A 24,795-nucleotide genomic window follows, 5' to 3' on the forward strand; every position below is an offset into this window, starting at 1 on the left:
AAATTAAGACTGCTGACCCAAGCACAATTACTGGACATTGAGTGCCACTGAGATAAATGAGGTGTAATTCTTTTAAAAAAGTTTTTAGATGACAATATAAGAATTAGGTGGACTACAAATCCACAGCCATACTGTATATTTTGTTATATACTAGATCAGTGGTTCCCAACTTGTGGGTCAGTGCACCAACGAGTTGCAAATTGACAATCTGAGAGCTGACAAAGAAAATGTATTGAGCCCTATGGAAAGCCCTCCCTCCAAGTTGACAAGGAAAATGTACTGAGCCCTATGAAAAGTGAAAATGAGTCACTTATGTGTGTGTCTACTCATGAGTAGGTGATCATGCTTTTGACAGGAAGGTGCAAATGCAAGTCCACCAGAATGGTCCCAATCCCATGACATGGAGCTCAACAAATTCTCCAGAAGGCCTCAACCCACCATAGTAAAAAGGATCAGAATAGAGACTTCAGCGGTTGGTAAAGTGAAACTTTTTTTAAAGTGGCGTAAAACTAGGCAGATCCCAATAAAGTGACAAAAAGTGGGTCCCAGTGCTAAAAAGTTTGGGAACCACTGCACTAGTCTCAACGTGGGATAATCTAATGGGTTTTTACATTCTGATTGTGACAGTCTGCCCTCCTGTTGATGATTATCATGACGGAAAGAATTTATTTTGGACAGTTTGAAGCTTTAATGCCTATATGCAATACAGACTTGTTCTTTTGTAAACAAAAAATAATGAACAGAACATGCATTATCGATGTCCTTAGTGAAAACCAGGAATGGCAACAAATATTGTATGGACTCACAGACTTCAGACTTTTGACATTCTCAATTTTTCCAACAGTCATTTTTAAAAAAATACTAATTATAGGTCTCATGGTTGCAAAGTTGATCTTGAAAGTGTGATGGTAATAATATAAAAGGGGGAAAGGAGTGGAACATGCAAAAGAATCCTGAATGTATGATGTTTCGCCTGTAAGCTCTGATATTAAGATCTGTCAAGGGCCGACTTGGGTTTTTCAAAGAAAGGAGTACAAGTTCAGAATAAGAATGCAGCAGAATAAATGCACGCATTTTACCAATAGTTGTTTAGCAGCTACCATGTGCATGAAAATGACATTTAGATTAATTACATGCTTTGTATGAATTTAGAAGCAGTCCTAAGGCTCAGAATGATATATGTACAAACACAGAGCCCATGTTAGTGAACAGTTTGTCAATCCACCCTCTTGCGCAGTTGTTCCAGTTTAAACCCTTGTGCTTTTTCATCAATATTCACATTTCTTGACCAGTACCATAAGGATTATAAGGACATTAAGAGCTGCCTTTCTGACAGCTGAAACAGACTTTTGGCCCATGTAGCCAGCACTTTCAGTTCTGGCTGATAACAGCTTTCCAGATCTCAGGCAAAGGTCTCTCTCAAAGTAGCTACACAAAATCCCCTAATGAGACATAAGGGATTGATGCCCTTTGCAAAGAATTGTTGAGATGTCCAATATCTTGTAGCATATGGAATTTCTTTGTATAAAAGTGCTGATATTCATTAGGACCAGTATGGAATGCAGACCATTGTCTCTCTTGAAGTTCTTTGAGTAAATGTCACAATGATGTTGACTGACTCAATGGCATATTTCTGGAGAGGAGCAGTATTTTATCAAGTAGAAGCTGGAATGAATAGGTAACCTGGAACATATCTAATGGTGACCTGGAACATATCAAATGGTGAAGGTGTGCAAACATTATGGCATATAGCCCAATGTCCCCAAACTGTGGGTTGGACCCATCACTGGGTCACAACCTGATTGTTGGTGGATCGTGAAACTGAAACTACCAAGCAGATAAGGAAAATGTATTCAGCCCTATTGAAAGTGAAACTGAGCAGCATGTATGCATTTACTCATGAAAAGGCAACCATGCCTCAGTCAATGCAACCAGAATGGTTCTGAACAATGCAATGCCACCAGAATGGTCCTGATCCAATGAATGGGTGTTGGCATCCTTTAGTCTCGGAAGACTATGGTATCGCGCTCTGAATGGTGGCTCTGGAACAGTGTCCTCTCCAGTACGCGAAGCATGGATAAAGTAGGTATGGAGGATAGGCTGTTACCCATGCAGCAAATCCCCCCTCTCCACGTCACTGAAATGGTCCAATGGAAAGGCAGAAGCCAATACAGTTGGTTCCAATGAATGCAGGCCCCCAAAAACACTCAAGGAGGAAGTCTTCGTCCCCCCACAAGCTGACAAGGAAAATGTATTGATCCTGATGGAAAACAAAACCGAATCACACATGGTCGTTTAATCATGAGTAGGCAAATGTGCCTCAGTTCAAAGGGCAAGCAAAGGGGAATGCACGGCCACCAGAATGGTCTCAAGTCAATCAATGTGTAGCTCAACAAATGCTCCAGGATGTGGTGTGTCCCCATCCCGTCCCCCCCCTCCCAAGTTGCAAAAAGGTTACAAACAGAGGCTTGAGCAGCTGGTAAGGTGAAACTGTGTTTTTGGAAGTCTTGTAAAGTTAGACAGGTCCTAAGAGAGTGTCCTTTCAAAAAGTGAGTCGGAGTACTAAAAAGCTTGGAAACAACTGCCACTAAGATGGATTGTGTCAATGGGGTCTCAGAAGACTTTTTATGAAGATCCAAATTCTAGCTAATCTTCTTTAAAGGAGACTCCCTGATACCACCCACCTGCCCAAAGTGGTACCTATGGAGCTTGCCAGATTCCTTGGGGGCACTGCCTTGGTCTTGATGGCTCTCCAAAAAGGACATTTATGTTATCTGTCCTGTTTGCGTCTAGGAAAAATAGTGGTGGTGACAAGTTCAAACCATAGGTATGATGATAGGCAGTGCTGACACGGCAATTGTGGGAGAGAGAGCCATCTCCCAACATGTGAACTCAGACAAAGTTCCCAGTTCTTCCTCATCTGCCTGAAGAACCTTTGCATATGCAGAAGTCAATGAGGTGCCCTTTCCCAGGCAGAGAGGACAGGTGTCATGCTCAGTGGAGATGACCTTCACCCCACTGCTCCGATACTTTAAAACTGACCTTGCTTGCCATATGATGAAGCAGGTTTAGCACTAACTATCCTAAAAAAAAATTTAAATATGCATTTTTGTAAAACTAAACTACAATTAACAATATTATACACAAAATGCTTAAAATGAAGCTAATTTTTTTTTTTTTTTTTTTTTTTGGTGAGAAGGATAAAGGAAAGTGTTTCACATGATTCTGTTTCAGCAGTGATCAAAAATGAATTATGGGACTGGGTGTTCTACCTGCGTTTGAGGTACACAACTGTGCCCAGGATCTTCTGACTTGAGGGTAGAATTGCTCGACAATGCTCCAGAAGTGTCCCAGGTCGACTCTGTGCACACACAGAATGCCACTAGATGTGATTTGCACAGAGCCCACGAACAAGAACCAGACAAGTGGTCTCTATCGGCCAAGTTATGGCTAAGAACACTTTGTAATCATAGGTGTTCCAAGTCAACAGGATGCATTATGGATGATTACTTAATTAGAGTCTCACATCCTTTGCACATGGGAACATTCTGACATTCTGCCAGTTACCCTTGGCTGCAAACTGTTCTGGTATCACGCCCACACTTTTCCTATTATCTCATGCTAGCAAAAAGTAGTCGGCGTGGACACAGTCGATAAATAAATCACAGCACACATTTGGTATGGTTAAACTGTGGCCGCAACTTATTTAACTGCTTGAACAAGCTCTCATAACTGTAATGGATTAAAGCAGAACAGCCTTCTGAGCCATTACCTGAGAGTACTGGGCTAGCAAAGTACTTAGATACTGGCTGTCTGCAACACAGACTACATGGAAAGTGAACCCTAAGCCCTTTCTTTTGATACGTTCCGTAAGACTTGAATACGTGCCAGAAACTCATTTTCCTCCATGCAAACGCTCAGAAAGATGGACATGGTAAAACAATTCAGACATGTAAGTGGGCTGAGTTGTCCTCCTCCTAATTTTGAGCTCAGATGTATGCTCGATAGATGGCCTGGAGAAGTACTCCACAGTGGCACTGGATAAAGTTTTCTCTGAAGTGGGGAAACATTGTCCAAAATCAAGGTCCGTTTCATGACAACAAACATATACGTTTTAGTAAAAATTCCGGTCTCCAAATTATAAATGCACGGCAAGCTTGCAACATCAGTGGCAGAATGGGGGGGGGGGGGCGATGACTGCCTGTTGTCATTGTGCTCTGTGCTGTGCAGGCAAGGAATGAAATAATTTTCCCACTGGGATGTTGCATAGTTTACCAGATACTGCCTAGCTGGGCTGGTTGTGGCCCTGAGTATAAGTAGGGCAGTGAAGAATGAGCATCAATGAGGCTCTCACTATAGAGTCCCAGAGCTGCATCATTCCTCCACAGCTTCCATCCAATATGCTGCAGCCCCTTTGATCACACTGCAGTGGGCCAAAAAAGGAAGCCAGGATCCTAGGCGATATGCGTATTATCGTTGATCTAGAGCAGCAGTCTCCAAACTGGAGACCACCGTGTGCCGGAAGTGGCTTCCCTGGCCACTGACCATTCCACTGGGGAGCCTCCTGTTCATGGCGCCAATCTCCCCAAAACTGTGGCCTGGCTTTCCTCGTCTGCTTGAAAATCTGGGCACAGTGGCTGCTGGGGTGACAGAAACTGGAAGCGGTTGGCTGGAGCACAGTTCGGGGGAGATTGGCGATCTGAACAGGAGTCTCCCCTGAAGAACATTAGGCGCTGTTCACATGGGGGAGGAATTGGGCAGGGTGCTGGAACCGGCCCACGGGCTGGAGAGCCCTGATTTAGAGAGAGGAAACTGTGGGTGCCACCTAGCAATAATAAACTCTACATACATTTTTTCTTGGGTGCCAGGTGGTTCAGATTCAGTTCCGAGACAGCTGATATGCCTACATTTAATTGAAATCAGTGGGACTTAAACACACACTTAACCAATTCAATAGCCCTATTGATCTCAGTGGGAAATAGGCCTTCACTGGTTTCATGGAAAGGAACTAAAGGTAATGACAGAGAGAGAACCTTTGATCGTTAAACAATATGGCATTGGTTTGCTGTGCCAGTTGAGCTGAAATGCATCTCAACTCCTGTTGTTTCTAGCTCTTAACATGTTTGCGTTTAAGATACCTCACCTTTTACTGATCTGTGGCACCAATGGAGTCAGTAGAGCAGCCATTTTCAACCACTGTGCTGTGGCACACTGGCGTGCCGCAAATGGTCCCCAGGCATGTCACGAGAATTTGGGTCATTTATCAATAGGACCATTGGGGGATGTGAGCCCCCACTGACAGCACAGCGTGCTTTGTCAACTGTCAAGAAGTTGATGGTGTGCCTTGACCATTTTAGTGCCTTGCCAGTGTGCCGCAAGATGAAAAAGGTTGAAAATCACTGCAGTAGAGAATCCTATAGGTTTCTCTCACAAAATAGCACTTGTAAAAACCCCATGTGAAAAAAAAAAATTGAGTTTACCATCAGCCTGCCTATGTAACCACTGTGATTCTATGTGACTCAAGTATATGAGTCTTCGAGAAAGGTGGTATATAAATACTGTGATTGACAAACTAACGAACAAATGTAGTGTCCACTGTTCTTTTGTTGTTCTTGGATTTTTATGGGCGCAAGCCTAACCAACTTTCCAGCACCAAGGTAAGGGCAATGCAGTTCTTAGGCATTCACCTCAGAGGTATTCCAGAGACATTCACGCCCATTTTGCTCCCACCGTCTGGAACGGCTCTGTAGGGGACGAGGGAGGGGCCGCTTTCACGGTGCATTCAGGTGCTTGCAAAACAAGCAGCCCAGCCCAGGGCTGCCATGGTGCCAAAAATGGTTGCCATGGCATCCTAAGCACTAATTGGGCAGTGCTGGTGGCTTCTCAGGGGAAAGGACTTTCAACCCCCTCCCCTGAGTAAGGCAAGTAGCCCTGAAATAGGGCTACTCAATTCTATGGCAACCTTTGGGTTGCTGAAGAATCAAGAGCCTCCATTTTGGGCCCATGGCCCAACATGGAGGCTCTCGATGTGGGCTCCTCAGGTCCCGCCTCTCTCCTGCCCCACTCCCTCTCCCTGCCCTTCGCCTGCCTCCCCCCACCCTGGAATGCCCCCTTCCCCACCTCCCCCCACACCCCCACCTACCTCTCCACTGCCTGGTGGTCTGGGTGACCACGGGGCAGTGGAGCACTGGTGATCTACCGGCACTAGCCCAGTGCTGGTTGGCACTGAGATAGCACCAGTGCTCAGGGCCGCGAATGTGCTTCATGGTATGTTTGCGACACTCACCACAGGCGGAGCACTGGCAGTGCTAGCTCAGGATTGGGCTCTTAGTGCTTTGCATCCCCTCTAGCTATGCCACTGATATTACAGGAGATGGGGCAAAGGGCAAGGTTAGATAGTCGCTTACCTGAGGCTTTCCAGTGATTTAGAACTGAACTGAAATTTGAACAAATAACTTCCAACTTGATTAGTATGCTACACCAGCTTCCTAGTTATAGATTGGTTATAATAATAAATAAGAATAAACTTTATTTATATCCCGCCCTTCTCCCTAAAAGGGACCCATCTTAGTGACCTTAGTTATCTTCTTAGTGGCCTTTGAAATGAATATTTTTTTTTATAATGCAAACAAAAAAACAAACAAGAAAAATATATCCCCAACCTTGTTAATGTTAGAACGTCTACAGCTCCTTTACAGACAACCAAAACAGGAGAATTAACTTTGATATGCTTTAAGAAATACCCATTTCTGACTGGATGAATCACTGGTAACATAAAACAGACAACATATGGAGAAAAGATGATATACTCCAATGAGTTCCATTAATTACAAATGATATGTAGGCCACCAAGTTGTACATATGTGAAAAATTCAGCTGGACACCAGATATATATATATTTTTTTCAGAATGGTGTGATAGAACAGAGTGGGAGGCCCTGAGAATTACTGAACTTGCATGTACCCTTTGGGGGCTCCCACAATTGTCTCTTCCTTTGTCACACGGTCAAGGTTTTAAATTCCCTATTAAAAAGGTGCACATGATTCTGCCATAAGAAGCACTGGAAAGATGTCTTCACTCCCCACTCCCTAAAATCTTTGTGCAGTTATATCCCTGCACTTGAACTGAATGAAGTGTCACTGCAGAGATAATGCACAAATAATTAAATACAAAAGCAGTCAGAGAGCACTGTTATCATCCCATGTATTGAAGTTATGTCGCAAGAGTTGATACATGCATGGTTGTTATTGAAATTAAAAGACAACGTTACTGAAATTACAATTTTTTTTTCATTTAAAAAAAAGTGAAAAAAAACACAAATGTCTAGAATAGTAGTTCCCAAACTGGTGGGTTGTGACCCACCAGGGGAACTAGAAGAGAGCCATTCCCCCTTGAGAGGAGTGGTCCAGAAATGGGTGCCCCAACAGCGCCCAGTGATTGCTGGGTGCAAGAGTTTTTAAACTTACCTGGGGGTTCATGCTGGCCTCTGGAAGGCCACTGATCAGTGATCAGAGCCCATTTCTAGTTTTCACGTGAAAACTTTTGTTCTCTTGCCCTGGAGTGAGCCCATGCAGGACCGCCGGGTCTAATCAGACCTGTGCCAGCTCTGCAGCTGGTGCAAATCTGAATGGGCCTGGGTTGGGGGATTGAGGCTGGGAAGTGGGTTGGTATTTGGTGGATGTCACTGGCACTAAAATTTTTCCCTTCTCAGATACAATCTGCCTTTCTCCCTGCCACTGTTGCCACCTGCCCACCTCCCTCCCACTCCCTTTGCACCTGTGGTGGTGGGCTTCCGGAAGCAGCTGGCACATGGAGCTGGCCGCTTGCCGCAGCAGCCAGGCCGTGCAATCCGGAATGTCACTTTTTGTGGCAGTCAGAAAGTGCATATAGTGCCCATAGGATTGAACTGAAAGTCAACATATCCAGACAAGTCAACAACAGAAAATCTTTTCCTAATCATATAAAGATAATTACGGCTAATAAAATATAAAGGAATATGATTGTCCAGCATGGGAATGTATATCCTTTACAGAATTATAAGACATAAACTGCATTACATTGCAAATATTTGAGGAAAAGTTACTGGTAACCCTCATGTACTTTCCCATGTCCATGAAACAATTGCCCACCACCCAGAATGCCTTACAGCCCAATCCTGAGCTGCCCGGGTGAGCGGCTGTAGCGGCTCGGAGAAAGGCTGCTGCTGCATCCTGCAAGCCTTGGGCCGCTATGGGTGGCGGGAGAAGGGGACTTTCGTCCCCTTCTTCTGGGTAAGGGAAGCAGCCCCACAATGGGGCTACTCACTTTACCGCCGACCAAAAGGTTGGCAGTAAGGTAAAGACGTTTGTGGAACGAACGAACAGGATCCGGTGGAACAGAGTTCCAACAGACCTGCCTCTCTGTCTCTGCTCCCTCCCTCCGGCACGCCTCCCGCCCACCCTCTCTCCGCCCCCACCTCCCCGTCACGCCTCCTCCCCGCACTCTCTCTGCCCTCCATTTGCCTCCCCCCTCCCCGCCCCCTCCCTGCCCCCGCTTACTGTGCTGTAGCTCTGCAGTCTTGTGATCGCCGAGCAACAGAGGCTGGGCGCTTGCCCGGTGGTAGGACTCGCAGATGTGCCTTATGGCACATTTGCGGCAGTGCATGGCGGCACGAAGTTGCTGCGCCGAGTTCAGGATTGGGGTCTTAAATTGCACTTCCAGAACCAGGAAAAATGTGTAAATGCTACATTGTCAAGAGCCGTTCAAGTTATGCAGAAATGGTCTCAGGGCAGATTTTTTTTCCAGCAGAGCAGCATGGAATAAAGGCCCTCTAGAGATCCAAATTAATAATGTTGAACTTTTTATATGCAGTAGATACTTGCACAGATTCATATATACACACATGTGCACAGTAACAAGACAATGAAAATTCACTTCTAGCATTCATTCCTAGAATAGAAAGCAAAGAAACAAAAATAAAACTAATGCCCTAATGCTGCCTTGCCAAAAACTTAAAGAGTAGAATACGAAAATATTATATTTATAACCACCTACACTTTAGAAAGTTATCTTTTTTTCCCCCCTCAAAGATAATAAACCACTTGTGAAAATATATTCTACTTGTTACAGAACACTTTTACATTCCTGGCAATATATAATGAAGCCAGATTTGTGGACCAAAGCTTTATTGAAAAAGCTGACTGTGACACAATATGAGGGGTTTTTGCTCAGTGTTAGGAAGCCCTGCTGTGTGGTAACATTAATGGCCTTGGGATGTGTCTCCTTCTCAACAGATTATATGTAATGCTTTCAGAGGAGAACAGCTCCTTTTCGGATGTCTCTGTGTCAACATAGTTATGTGCCATACACTGGCGATCCTGTGCTGCCTAGGGCCCCTGCCAGAACTGCAGAATACCACTCCCCATGAGTTGAATACCCCCTAAAGGTGGCCTTCTGAGGGCTAGAGAAGGCCATGTGCAACCTCCTCCAGTTCCTCAAAGGCCTTCTGTGGTCTCCAGAACGCCTTAAACATCACTTCCAGTTCCCCCCACCCAAATTAGAAGTGTGCTTTAAAGGCCCTCTGGAGGCCTTTGGAAGGCCATGGAGGCCACATGCAGCGTCTCTGAGTTGGGTGAGCAAGGTGGCAGGGGGTGAAGAAGGCACCATGCAGCCTTTCTGGGCTGGGTGAGGAAGGTGGCAGGGGGTGATGAAGGAGCCATGGCCCCTGCAGGCGTGACGCCCTGGTGCATTTACCCCCCTTGATTCCCCTAGGTACGCCAATGGTGCCACATAATTATAATGTATTTTAATAGAAATATATTATTAAGAATATTCATATGCTGCTTTCTGACAAGAGTAGTTCACAAAGCCGTTACCATATTATAAATTTACTCACCGCGTTTTTTACTACTTGGTTTCTTTGCTTTCATTTTATGTGCTCTCTTTAACATCAGCTGTGCCGTATAAAGGTCCTTAAAGCCCCTAAAAGAAAGGTGATTTTAGTTACTGTGCAAACAGAAACGTTTATCAAATATGAAACTGTAGAACCAGTAACCAGAGAACCTCATGTACACCACTCAGGTGTTTACATGCACATGGTAAGGGAGGGCATAAATTGTCCTTTCTGGTTGCAGCTCATTGAATGCTGTGCCATAGATCCCCCACAATTTTCAGGTGTGACCTTTTTGGGAGGAAGTGCAAAAGGTTAAGGTAGAAAGGAGTCCTGACAAAAACACTGATGCCGAATATATGCACCCCTATGGATCCATTTTTCACATAGTTCCAGGAGCACAGCACATGTGACATATATGCAGCACTCAACATGAACTGTAGCTTCCCATATGGTTCTACTAATGTTTTCTCATTGAAATAAATAAGACTCGTACATGTATAATTGTGCAAGGTCTAACCCTTAAAACTGGATGAAGTACAGGCTACTTATTTCATAGATTCTCAAACCATGTTCCACAAATATTAAAATATGAGCCAATATATCTCATGGGCAACCAGTCCTATTGGGCCCCTACGAAGGAAGATCACAAGTGCCACTGCAGCAACACAAAAGCCATGGCACTGCCATGCACTTTGGGGACACAAGTGTAAAAGGTTGGAGGCTTGCATGTATGCCAGCACATCCTAGATACTGTCCAGGTGCTGGTAAGGTGGCAATGGGGGTGCTTTGAGAGTGGGGAGGGGAGGATTGAGGAAGAGCAGGGCAGGGTTCAGAGCAATCAGGGGGTTGTTTAAGGACAGGAGAGGGTGGATCTCATCCCAACATGCTCCATCAGGCTTACACCAGCTAAACAGCGTAATGGGTCTGAAGAGACCCATTGATGGCCAGGTGGCCAATGGAAAGTAAAACATATTTGCTACATTACATGCAGCACACTCTCCAGCAGGGTGACTGCATGGTGTAAAATGGTGGGGTTAGGACTGGGGTATACCACTGTTACCCTGGCAGCACCTGCACACGTGTATTGTGGAAAGGTCACCATCCGTTATGCTGATTACCATCAGCTAAGCTTCCTGCTTCCTGTTAATGTTCTGACTGTGTGGACTGCTCTTGTTGAAAAGCAGTATACAAGTAGCAGTCGTAGCACCAGCAGCAGTAGTAATATTATGGGATTTCTGACTACAGACAGACAAACATCTATCGCACAATACACAAGACAAAATTGTTGTTGAGAAGAAAGACTAGTCAGAATCATGGTTGTAGCAATACTAGGTAATAGCAGAGTAGAAGAAAAAGAACTGGAAAAAAAACAACAAAATACAAAGATTTACAAACAGAAATTGAAAGGTTGTGGCAGAAGAAGACCAAAGCGATCCCAGTGATTGGTGCTTTCAGCACTATTCCAAAACACCGCAAAGAGTACCTGAACAGCATCGGGGCCACTGAACTGGAAACAATTTATATTTTGTGACGGTATTTATAATGTCAAAATAGGATAAAAACCAGGCATCCCAGGTCCTTGGGAAGGACTCAATGTCTGGCTAAAACAAACCAGTCAATAGCACCTACCTGACTGTGCGAGAATCTTATCATCATCATCATGATCACAGTAACAATAACAAAAGTGAGCATTGCAAGCATAAACAGGTGGGAAACCCTGGCCTCTGAGCGGCCTGCTTGGAGGCAGGCTGTGCAGGATGGCCTTTCCCAGTTTGAAGAGACACTTGGCCAACAGTCTGAGGCAAAGAGGCAAAGAAGGAAGGCCCATAGCCAGGGAGACAGACCAGGGACAGACTGCACCTGCTCCCAGTGTGGAAGGGATTGTCACTCCCGAATTGGCCTTTTCAGCCACACTAGACGCTGTTCCAGAACCACCATTCAGAGCGCGATACCAGAGTCTTTCGAGACTGAAGGTTGCCAACTGTAACTGTAACAAGCATAAACGTGATAAATCCAACATACCACTCTTTGGAAATTTTTTCTTCTTTCTCTGATCTTCGGGGTGACTGTGGGTGGTTTTTCACGTCAGAGTGCCATGAGAGAGTGCTCTGCCCGGACCTGAGGAGAGCAAGTAAATGATGTTGAAAGCTAGCCCAGTAACAGGAGCAAGTCTTTGCATTCCTTGTTATTCTACCAAGGGCCTGTGCCTTCTGAAACTCAGAAATAAAATCTATTTTAATACTCCAGGAAGACTTTATCTTGGCGTGTAATAAAAGTCAGACACTGACATGAAACGTTTACCCTTCAATTACTCAAAGCATATTTCAAGATTTTTCTAAAAAGGAATGCAGGCTTGTAAGAGATGCGTCAACCTTTTATCTCTCATAGCTATCTACACTTTAAGGTCTCCTTCGTTTTGGGTGTTTTGGAAATTTTATGACTTTTTAGTACTTTTATCTCATGTCGATATTGTTTCATTTAATAAGCAAGCACTGCCTCACCGGTGAGCTACTATTCTGCAGTTGATTTGTGCTGTCTCAGTGACAAGTGCCTGTATTTAAAACTTCATTAATCACGCAAATTGAAAATAGCAAGGCAGACGTGGGAAATTATTTAATTATTCTAATTATCCACCCTTGGGTTATTGTGATTCCCATTGGGGGCAGCTAGCTACAGTAAAAGCAATTTCTTTGACTTACCTGTTACTAATCTGTCCGTTTTCCGACATGAACGACTTTGATCTTTCCTGAAGCCGCCAGGTTTTGTGCGGAGACCATTCTAAATGATGTAACTTATCTTCACATCTAGCAGGTTCATTATACTTGTAAATAAGGGAAGAAAAATGTTTGACATTTAGTTGAAGGCATAGTTCTGCCACTTTTGCTTGGATGTGAAAGACCAAGGAAGCAATCCTAACTTGCGCTGGGACAGGCAGGCAAAGTTGCAAGGTAGATGCAAGGGAAGGTAACTTGGGCTAAGGTAATATTTTTTCCCCCTTACCCCATGTTGCGTCACAGTCACCCCATGGGACTATTTGAATATGTGGTCACAATTTCATGGGTGCAATCTGAGTAGCCCATGTAACACTGCTTGGATCAGGGTAAGGCAGTGGTACTCAAACTTTTCCGGCCCGTGGCTCCCTTGACCCCCGTGGCTGTTGGCCATGACTCCCCATCATGTTCCTGAGGGCTGGAAGTGACATCATTAAACAGGAAGTAGTCAGAAATATTAACTATATTAAATATAATATTATATTTATTATAATATAATATTAAATATTAAATATATATAACTATATTAATATTAATTATATTAATCATATCATTAATTAAATGCAGATCTTAAAAATATATTATTAATACACAGCAATATATATGATTTATAAATGATCAGCTGCTGAACACTGTTGGAGACAGGATGCTGGAGTAGGTAGATTTTGTCTGGTCCAGGACTCTTTTTTTTTTTTTTTAACTTTGTAAGCATACCAATTGAATTGTTTTATCAAATGAACTTTGTGAACACCCAGTCTAACCAACATTACACACACACACACCCCTATGGACCCCAATCCAACTAGTCATTTCTCCCATTCTCCTTGGATAGGACTGAACCCTTTATTAATTTAATGAAATTAAATTTTTCCAGCAGCTGGTGGGGAAAACAAAAATAGATCATGAAAATATATCAGAGCTGATAAGGGTTTGGTTAGGAAGCTGATTTGTCTCCTATACTAGGAGATGCACAGCCCAATCCTATGCATGCCTACTCAGAAGTAAGAACATAAGAACATAAGAACAGCCCCACCGGATCAGGCCATAGGCCCATCTAGTCCAGCTTCCTGTATCTCACAGCGGCCCACCAAATGCCCCAGGGAGCATACCAGATAACAAGAGACCTCATCCTGGTGCCCTCCCCTGCATCTGGCATTCTGACATAACCCATTTCTAAAATCAGGAGGTTGTGCATACACATCATGGCTTGTACCCCATAATGGATTTTTCCTACAGAAACTTGTCCAATCCCCTTTTAAAGGCGTCTAGGCTAGACGCCATCACCACATCCTGTGGCAAAGAGTTCCACAGACCGACCACATGATGAGTAAAGAAATATTTTCTTTTGTCTGTCCTAACCTGCCCAACACTCAATTTTAGTGGATGTCCCCTGGTTCTGGTATTATGTGAGAGTGTAAAGAGCATCTCCCTATCCACTCTGTCCATTCCCTGCATAATTTTGTATGTCTCAATCATGTCCCCCCTCAAGCGTCTCTTTTCTAGGCTGAAGAGGCCCAAATGCCGTAGCCTTTCCTCATAAGGAAGGTGCCCCAGCCCCGTAATCATCTTAGTCGCTCTCTTTTGCACCTTTTCCATTTCCACTATGTCTTTTTTGAGATGTGGCGACCAGAACTGGACACAATACTCCAGGTGTGGCCTTACCATCGATTTGTACAACGGCATTATAATACTAGCCGTTTTGTTCTCAATACCCTTCCTAATGATCCCAAGCATAGAATTGGCCTTCTTCACTGCCGCCGCACATTGGGTCGACACTTTCATCGACCTGTCCACCACCACCCCAAGATCTCTCTCCTGATCTGTCATAGATAGCTCAGAACCCAGCAGCCTATATCTAAAGTTTTGATTTTTTGCCCCAATGTGCATGACTTTACACTTACTGACATTGAAGCGCATCTGCCATTTTGCTGCCCATTCTGCCAGTCTGGAGAGATCCTTCTGGAGCTCCTCACAATCACTTCTGGTCTTTACCACTTGGAAAAGTTTGGTGTCATCTGCAAACTTAGCCACTTCACTGCTCACCCCTGTCTCCAGGTCATTTATGAAGAGGTTGAAAAGCACTGGTCCCAGGACAGATCCTTGGGGCACACCGCTTTTCACCTCTCTCCATTGTGAAAATTGCCCATTGACACCCACTCTCTGCTTCCTGGCCTCCAATCAGTTCTCAATCCACGAGAGGACCTGTCCTCTAATTCCCTGACTGTGGAGTTTTTTCAGTAGCCTTTGGTGAGGGACCGTGTCAAACGCCTTCTGAAAGTCCAGATATATAATGTCCACGGGTTGTCCCGCATCCACATGCCTGTTGACCTTTTCAAAGAATTCTATAAGGTTCGTGAGGCAAGACTTACCCTTACAGAAGCCATGCTGACTCTCCCTCAGCAAGGCCTGTTCGTCTATGTGTTTTGAGATCCTATCTTTGATGAGGCATTCCACCATCTTACCCGGTATGGATGTTAGGCTGACCAGCCTATAGTTTCCCAGGTCCCCCCTCTTTCCCTTTTTAAAAATAGGCGTGACATTTGCTATCCTCCAATCTTCTGGCACCGTGGACGTTTTGAGGGACAAGTTGCATACCTTAGTCAAGAGATCTGCAACTTCATTCTTCAATTCCTTAATAACCCTTGGGTGGATGCCATCAGGGCCTGGTGACTTATTGATCTTTAATTTATCAATGAGGTCTGAAACATCTTCTCTTTTAACCTCTATCTGACTTAACTCCTCAGTCAGGAGGGGCCGTTCGGGCAGCGGTATCTGCCCGAGGTCTTCTGCCGTGAAGACAGATGCAAAGAACTCATTTAATTTCTCTGCCATCTCTAAGTCTCCTTTTATCTCCCCTATCCCTCCCTCACCATTCAGAGGGCCAACCGCTTCTCTGGCGGGTTTCCTGCTTCTAACATATTTGAAGAAGCTTTTATTATTCCCCTTAATGTTGCCGGCCATGCGTTCCTCATAGTCTCGCTTGGCCTCCAGTATCACCTTCTTACATTTCTTTTGCCACAGTTTATGTTCCTTTTTATTCTCCTCATTAGGGCAAGACTTCCATTTACGGAAGGAAGCTTCCTTGCCCTTCACAGCTCTCTAACTTGGCTGGTTAGCCATGCGGGCACCCTCCTGGATTTAGTGGAACCCTTCTAAGTAAGTCCCATTAGAGTCAATGTGGCTTATTCCCAGGAAAGTGTGGATAGGATTGGGCTGGCAATCACTTCATCAATGGCTGATAAGTATTCCCTTCAAATAGCAAGATTCATCACTTTAAAAATACAGCCTTTCCTCTTTAGTCAAACAACAAGATTAATAAATCACTTTAAAAACAGTACCCTTTTTCTGCTTCTGGCCAAGTAAAGTGTGCGCTTGTCTCTCCCCTCCCCCTTTGCCAACTGCATGGAAACAACTTTAAGGGGAGGGGGAGGTTTGGAGATCGAAAAGGGGGAGTGGAAGAGGGAGGGGTTGAAAAGAGAGTTTTCACTTTGATGAGAAGAGATCACAGGCTTGGAACTAGGAACCAACCAGACAAGGATCAGTGAGGGTTAAGGACTGCAAGCCCATGCTCGGAAGAGAGCAGGGCGACAGCAGCCACTCTCGCAGCAGAGCAACTCCCGTTTCTTCTGCTTTAAGAAAAAGCGCAGACAACGGGCAAAAGACGGGCTCGTATTCTGCCCAGGGGTGTGACTGCATTGCTGCAAAAGGATATCCCGCGCCTCCCCTTGGAGTTCCTGGCACCGCCCTAAAGAGCCACGCCTCACAGTTTGAATAACACTGGGGTAAGGGATTAGGATTCAGCCTGCGCTGCTGTGGCCGATCCCACCACCCCACCCCGGGTCTGTTCTGCCTGCCAGGCCGCACTGCCCCACTCAAAAATGCCCCCTCCCTTCCCCTGTCCTGTCTCCCTCTCCCATCCCCTGCACTGGCCTGCCTCAGCCAGCACAAAACTCACCAGTTCAGCGTCCGGATCTGGCTTCCGTGAGCTCGCGTGGACCTCTGCACTGACCCGCTGGCTACCAAGGTGTTGTGAAGGTGCTTTGCAGCATGTTCGTGACACCAGGAAGCCGGTGCACGGAATCTATTCTGGTTTAAGTGCTGTTTAGGATTGCTCTGCCCAGGGCAGTTTGCTCATTACCTTCTCTTACTTGTTCATTTTTTTAAAAATTACATTTTTAGTAACTTTTTTGCCCTCTGAAGGTCTTTCTGACGATCAGAGAGCCCTCCCTGGCCCTCAGAACACGCTCTGGATGCTTCCTGTGATGTGCTGGTTTTGAGATATTTACTCCTGTATATTTAAGTGAGCTGTTGGGGGGAGGGTGGGAGGGTTCATTTAAGTGCAGCCATTCATGGGCCAGCACTTATTTAAGCCTTTTGAAGAACTCAGAAGAAAATTTAAAAACATCGCTGTTCTCTATAAAAACTGCTGTGAGGTGTTAGGTGTCTGTTGCAATGTGTTGTTGTGTGTATTTGACAAGATTAGATTACCCTAGTTGGGGGGGGGGCTTAGGTCCAATTGGGAGCAATTGGTTCAGTTGGATTAAAGTAACTGGGAATCGGGGTGAGCTGCCTGCACAAGGCAAACTGCAGGAAACACACTTTTTTCCCCTAGTTCTCCACTTAGATAATGTTTCCCTACACTGAGGTAGGAGATGTTGCTCATTGTTGATTAGACATAATAAAGTTGTGTGTCGGTCAGCCCACACATTGTGTCTCTTGTTTTAATGCCAGGGTTGTGGGGGCAACACAAGTGCCGCGGCAAATCCTGCTGAGAATTATGGTGGGACAAGGAGCACGCTGAATTGGCTTGCCACAAGGATAAGCCCATGTTTAGGCCAACGCTTTCTCATTTTACACAGATGAAACCCATGAGCCATGACCTAATGGATGACACATACACGCAGAAGAGAACCCTGGGAACTCGGAAGTTTGTTTGAGGCTTTTACCGCAGCTGCATCTTGCAAAAGCTAGATGCATTTTAAAATGAAAAAATTTGGCCTTTGCTGCAGTACGAACAGCCTTGGTGGAAACATCAAAGAAACATCCGGCTGCGTGTGCAGTGCTCCCCCATACACGCATATCGGTTTTTTGGATCACAGCCATCCACTTTAACAGGATCCAGCCATTTTGCAATGATCTGGAATGCACTTAACCATCCCAGTGTACCTAAGATGAGAGCAGGTCATGATCTGGAAGCATTTTGGAATTCAAATTAACGCTACAGTCTTGGAAACTCTGGCTGGCACCCTGATCTTTAACATATTTGCTCGGGAGGGGAAATCCCACCGAAATCAGCAAAACACACTCCCAAAGAAGCAGGCTTAGGACTCGGGTTTAATTACTCCCATGAGAAAATAATTAGCATACATTAAGCACAACTGTCTGGAGCTTATGGGCCATCCTGTGTCTTACTCGGAGGACAAATATTGTTGGGAACACATTGCATCAAGAGCAGAGAATTAAACATAACATAAAGAAAACTGAGACTTCAAAGTTGATCAAATAGCTAACAGACATTACAGTTCAATGATCTTTAGCTGTTCTGAAAATCCTCAGCTGTTGCCATCTAATGGAGACTTCAGTATTTTTTAAAGCACAGAGTCAACCAACAATTTTTAATCCACTGCCAAATGAGCAGCTGAAGCATATCATCCCTTATTTTTTTTTTCCTTGCTACTGTGAAGTAAAGTGTTGAAAGACATCCAAAATAAAGGGGGGGAAAAATTAAGCAAACGAAAAGAAAAGCTACATGAAAAATTACATCTGGGGATGAGGAGGAAGTCAGAGACTTCTAAAAGTAATTATGTTTTTTCAGTCAATAAAATGAAGTATTAATCACACCAAGTGTAGCAAGATCCTCAAGGAATGAACAAAGGCCGAAGACTTAGAAAGATCCCGTGACATGTTACCTTTGGCGAGGGGAACTGGTCTGAGTACAGCACTGTTTGTGAAAGGAAGCGGGCAGAATCCAAGGCTGGCCATTCTTTCTCTATGACAGCCTGGTAGGAAAGAAGAAAGGAGAAAAAATACCCAGCCAAGTCAATAGTGCAGGGGTAATATCAGTTTCGTTTTGATAACTTGCACACATGTGTGTGCCGCTTTCAGTGTTCCTACACCATATATTAAAATTGTCACCTGTAGCATAGCCAGTCTTTGTGCAGCTACAAGGAGATGTTTTGGGATTAACACTGCCAATACTTTTTTCATATGTATTGGGGGGAAAAGTCACACATACATACATGTAGTGCAATTTATTTATTTTTTAAAATAACTTACGGCCAATTCCAATTGGAGCAATATACACTTACGGTCCAATCCTAACTAAACAGTGCGCCGGCAAAACATGTGCACTGCCAGCGCACACTGTGCTAAAACACTTTGTATCAGCGCTAGTAGACAGTTTACCAACGAGAAGGCTGGAGTCTTCCCACGCATGCTGGCAACTGTCAGGACGCCTACCAGAACAGGTAAGTCCAACGCAGGGGTGGGGGAAAGACGAGGAGGGGGTGGAAAGGGAGGAGACAGGGCAGGGGATGGGAGGATTAGGCTCAGGAAGGGGTGGGATCAGAGGTGCTAGAGTGAGCCATATCCAAATCCCCTTCCTGGGCCAAATCCATCTGAACGGATTAACATGGACTTGTGCCAGCGATCTCGCTGGCACAGGTCTGTGTTGACCCATTGCAGCTGCTAGGGTTTAGTCCCCAGCAAGGGGACAAATGTCCCCTTGCCTTCAGGAGACCTCCAGCAGCCAAAAAATCCCCCACAGGATGCAGCAGGAGCCTCACCAGCACAGCAGCATCGCTGCATTGGGATTTAGCTATGATTCAGCTGTAAATGGTTTTAACTCCTATTTAGCTACTGAAGAACCAGGATTATTCCCAGAAAGAGTTCTTCTGCACATTCTCCCTTTTCAAGAAAGACTTTCACTCTGGGCATTTGACAACATTGGGAACTACAAAGGCAACCTCCTTTCCAACAAGAAGCCAAATGATGGGTGCTGCACCACTCACATCGGCTATGGGGCACCACCTGCCTTAGAAGGAAGATAAACTGTTTCTGTTTTGGGTCATATTGCGCTTTTTAATTGCTATGAGCTGCTCTGGGGGTCCCATGGAGGTTGAAAAGCACGATTAAAAATCACCTAAGTAAACAAGTGACACCATACGCTGATATGTGTTACCAAATGGTAGGAACATGTACAGACATGCTATCATAAAGACAGACTTTCGATGACCAGGCAAATAAGCACCCATACTATTTTATTTATTAGACATTAGGTCGTCAAAGCAGCTTACTACATTCTCAAACACAATATTAACTACTGACAGATCCCCTTCTCTTTCCAACACTTAAGGGCCCAATTCTATCCAACTTTCCAGCTCAAATGCAGCTGTGCCAATGCAGGATGCACTGCATCCTGTGGTGGGGAGGTAATCATGGAGGCCTCCTCAAAGTAAGGGAACATGTGTTCCCTTACCTCAGGGCTGCATTGCTGCTGCATTGGCACTGGAAAGTTGGATAGGATTGGGCCCTAAATTTTCATGATGGGATCACTAGCATACCTGGGGGGGTCAGCAGGGACAAATAACCCCAGATGACATGCCTATGGAGGGGCGCAACTATCTGCTGCTCCCCTTGTAGCCAAGTTGAGGGTTGGCTGTATCCTCAGGATGCAACTGTAGATGTTCTCCGGTTGCGTCCAGAGGGTGTTCTGAGATGTAGGGAGGCTGCCCGTGGCCTCCCCATGTCTCTGAACACCTGCGGGAGGTGTGTAAGATGCACTTCTGCTGATATAATTATATAATTATCTGTGATTTGCGGCATCCACAAGGGTTCCAAGAATGGAACCCTGTAGATGCCAAGGTTCCATTGTAATTGTGGTGATGCCATCACATCACCACAATTACTTCTAGGTCAGGGGGTGGCACTTCAAGGGCCAGTCCAGCACGGGACAAGCCTCAAGAATACCTCTGGATTGGATATTATTTCTGCAGTAATCTATCCCTCCTCCACCACGTTGTAATTCATTAAATCCAGACTATTAACAGCTTCAGAACACTATCACCAGACAGAGCTGCATCTTTGGGCAGCTCTTGGTCACCCCTTAGTCCCTGCCTGAAGGCTATCAACTCTGGGACTGCAGAAATCTTTTCATGTCCAAGAGCAAAAGCAGGACACTAAGTGCTATTCTGCCTGAGGTGTCCTCTATAGGCACCCATGTAATAGTAACAGTAGCTGCCTTGATGGTCCACTTTCTCCACTTCCTTTATCCTTGAAAAAGAAATTTTTTAAACATCATTTCAGTGGTTCCCTTGGTCACAACACCCCTACATCTTCTTCCCAGTTCATCCATGCACCACCATCTTGGATCATGCAAAATATCACGAGATCCAAGATGGCGGTGTGCAAACCTTGCAAAATTTTGTGAGATCCAAGATGAATGACCTCTATGTCTCTGTTCATTCCCTCTTTTGCTTCTTTACCTTACCTCAGAGTCTTTCCCCTTTACCTCTTTCAGTCACAGCCCACTCTTATGCCCATCAAAAGGCCATAGAAATGAACAAGAGCTGAATGAGTGGATGAGTATCCAACTTCTCACCCTTCTCCAGGTTACCTCTGCTCTACCTGTTTGTTAACCTCTACTTCTGCTGGTCATCCTGCTTGTCAGTGCAATTCCATGCCTCTGGATGCAACTAGGAGTCTCCAGCGCAAATTAGAACTGTCTCCCAGGGTGTCTGGGAGGTCCGCCGAGGTCCTCCAGTCATGTACTTGGCATCTGCAGACATTGAAAACCGCAGATGCCAAGCCTGTGGTTAAGGAAGGTCCACTGTATTTCATGAATTGAAAAGAAAAAATAACCCATGTGGCATTTAAGGTGACATTCAGTATGGTTCTGAATTCTTTTGCAAGGCAGATAAGATGAAGAATATTTTTTTTAGAGGCAAGAATTTGACATTTTTTCTACTTTTGCTACACAAAATACATTTGTGTTTATTTATAGCATTGCTGTTGTGAATCTTAATATTTAAAACTCCAACTAAATCAATTGAAATAAAATTTCACATCAGTTTTAGCCAGAGGAACCAAAGATATCCACAGCTAAGCTAAAGGCATGAATGAAGCAAATGCACAATGACCCACATTTGAAGTTACATATACAGGAGGGGGAAAAAAAAAAGGACACTACAGCTCCCATCTTGATTCTTTTTGCATACTGATAGTAGTGTCAATCACGATCCTGGGTGCACTGATGGCTCCATTTCACAATGCACAGAAGTTGATGTTGACACAAGTAGCACATTCTTGGGACATAGTTCAACTACTTGACTGAGAAAATGATCCAAAGTTATGGTCTCTTTAAAAGCAGTTAAAATAAAGCCTGCAGGTGCTGTGCTGGAAAAGATTAGCTAGGTCCCACTTCTACCTCATCTTGTGCATAAAGACATCATAAACACCATGATATATTATTTTATCAACCTACAGATTATGATGGATCTACACTGCACTGCATGTACTGTAATTGTTGGCCGTCAACTGGCCAGAGTTGTTTAATAAAGAGAAAGTTTTACTGTCCCTACATCAGAGACTGAAACCACATGACAGGTACAAGGACGAAAAATATCACATATAAAAACAAAAAACACTTTGCTAACCATTAGTAGGGATTAAAATTAATTAGTGAAAATCTCAGGCATTGGCAGTGGCATCACTAGGTGGGTACAGGGGGTGGTGCGGGGAGCACCAGGTGACATGCATGGGGGGGTGACACCACTACTAGCCAAAAATTTTAAAATCCTGGTATTTTTGAATAAGAGAATCACGCTATATATATCATTCAATGTGTAATTTCATACTAAATGCAATGAAACAAACTGTGTTGAAATATCTTATGTTCTTATGTTCTTATCTCTATTCTATTAAATGTTATAGCCAAAAATCCAGTGGGGGCAGGGCAATGCTGCATCACCACACTCGCTGCCCAAAGTGTTGCCCCTCCCACTGCATCACCCCGGGTGACGCAAATTCCTAGTGATGCTACTGGGTGGTGGTGGGTCCTTATCGCCAGATCATGATCCTGACCAGACAACAACTGTAAGGTGTAAACACACACACACATTAATTAAAACATAGCTCGAATTGATTTTTTCTTCCAAAAAATTTGAATTTCACTAATCTTCCATCAATTGTCAGCAATAATTTACAGCAATCTTAATCTATTCCATCTGACTTTCCCAGAGTACTTTTGTTTTGACCACATAAATATGCTTCAGCTTGTAGGTTTCCACTTGCCCTTTTAGGTGTACACCATTTTTTCAAATGCAGGAGTCAGATATGCTCAATCATTTCAAAAAGAGATTGAGAAAAAATTAGCCACTCATCACTCAGTTGCTTCTTTGTTTTTGACTGTATAGTAAAATGCATTAATTTTATCATCCTTTCTTATAAACCTATTATCTATCACTGTTCTAAATATCCTTTGCTGAAAACACTAAATAATACCTTACTGCACATTGTAATGAACTATATTGGAGTTATCTCACCCAGTCAAGAACACTGTTTTCCCAAATATTAATTTATTAGTTACAAGGTAAGAGATGAGAAGTAGATTAAAAAGTAAGCAAAATAGCAGTACAACCCTATGCATTCAAAGGTCCCACTCTATTCAATGGGACTGTCCCCCAAGTTAAGTGCGCATAGGATGGCAGCCTAAATATATGAAATGTTATTGGTTCTGTAGTTATTTAAAACATACAGCATAATTTTTAGGCCAGATTTGAATTTTTTGAAGATTTTGAAACTCTTGTACCAATTAAAAGCACTTACAGTACAAACCCTAGGCATGTCTACTCAAAACTAAGCCTCACTGAGCCTAACAGGACTTATTTCCAGGTAAACGTGTATAGAATTCCAGCCTTTGATCATTACACTGCAGATTAAATTACTCTACTTACTTCATCAAACATAAAGTCGTCCACGTTTACTTCATGATAGTCATCCTCGACTTCATCAGTTTTAACAGCTGCCAGAGCACTGGCTAGTTTCTTTCTCAGACGGAAACCTTTCCAAAATGCCTAAACAAAAATGTAAAGCATGTTATATGAGGCCATAGATCAACTCCAAATCCAGATTCTCTATGTTATCCCATTAGGAAGATAAAACATTGTAGGCCTTCTTTTGGGTAATAGCTCAATGATCTGTTTTTTGAACTTTATGTGACATTTAAAACTACAAGACAAATTAAATATCAGCACATGTCTTGAGCTCAAAATACTCCGGAGATTTGACTCAAGTAAGCAGAATGGAATCCTAAGACTCCCTCAACTGCAAACCAAGGTCAACTAATTAATTATTTGACAATTCCTTCAGGACCTACTACAAGCGGAGGGGAAGAAGATATACGAAAAAGAATTGAGTGTTAAATGTTAGCGTTACTGAGATCAAAAATAAAAACACACTTAAATAAAAATCTCTGCTGATCACACCTGACAACATATGTAGACATATCAGCAATTAACTGAGGCCAATCATTTGCACCTTCACAATCAACCTCCAGACTATGTATTTTTTTAAAGAATGTTTTAAATGAGAGAGAATTCCAGATTTTTTTTTTTTTAAAAGCTATCAGTGATGGTGGTGGAAAAACAGGAAAGGCATCAGAATGGTCCCTTTCAGAATGGAAAGGTTACAAAATAGTGGTTTGTAAAAAAAAAATTATGTGAAAGTATTTTATTTTTCACATTTTTATACCGCCTTTCCTCCAAAGAGCTCAGGGTTGTGTACACAGCTGCTTCCCTCCTTTTATCCTCACAACAACCCTGTGAGGTAGGTGAGGCTGAGAGAAAATGACTAGCCCAAGGTCACCCAGGAAGCTTCATGGATGGGGGGAGATTTGGACCCAGATCTGGGTCCACCTCCAAAACAACTACACCACCCTGGCTCTTGCCAGGCCCTCACTGGGGGTGATCTATTTAAAGATCTATATTTTATATGATCTATATAAAGAAATTAACATGTGCATTAATTTTACTACTTTGTGGATCAGTTCTGAAGAGACATTTCTGTTGGTAGTAGACTCCAGACATTTAGAAACAAATGTCACAGTAAAGCTTTGTATTCCAATTGTAAATATTTGTGCAGGCAAAAATCTATCTT

The 24,795-nt window shown here is 43.8% G+C and overlaps 1 protein-coding gene across 1 annotated transcript in view; it reads right to left on the reverse strand.

The window, feature by feature from the left end:
* Positions 1 to 24,795, reverse strand: part of LRRIQ1 (leucine rich repeats and IQ motif containing 1) — a 131,312-nt gene that overhangs the window by 52,937 nt on the left and 53,580 nt on the right. The window contains exons 17-21 of the mRNA XM_066634309.1: positions 23,595 to 23,714; positions 18,552 to 18,641; positions 12,571 to 12,692; positions 11,894 to 11,989; positions 9,875 to 9,960 (exon numbers count right to left, since the gene is read on the reverse strand). Coding sequence (XP_066490406.1) covers positions 9,875 to 9,960; positions 11,894 to 11,989; positions 12,571 to 12,692; positions 18,552 to 18,641; positions 23,595 to 23,714 — 514 coding nt within the window. The remainder of the gene's footprint in view (positions 1 to 9,874; positions 9,961 to 11,893; positions 11,990 to 12,570; positions 12,693 to 18,551; positions 18,642 to 23,594; positions 23,715 to 24,795) is intronic.

Source organism: Tiliqua scincoides, chromosome 7 (assembly GCF_035046505.1).
Source record: "Tiliqua scincoides isolate rTilSci1 chromosome 7, rTilSci1.hap2, whole genome shotgun sequence".
Taxonomy (NCBI): domain Eukaryota; kingdom Metazoa; phylum Chordata; class Lepidosauria; order Squamata; family Scincidae; genus Tiliqua; species Tiliqua scincoides.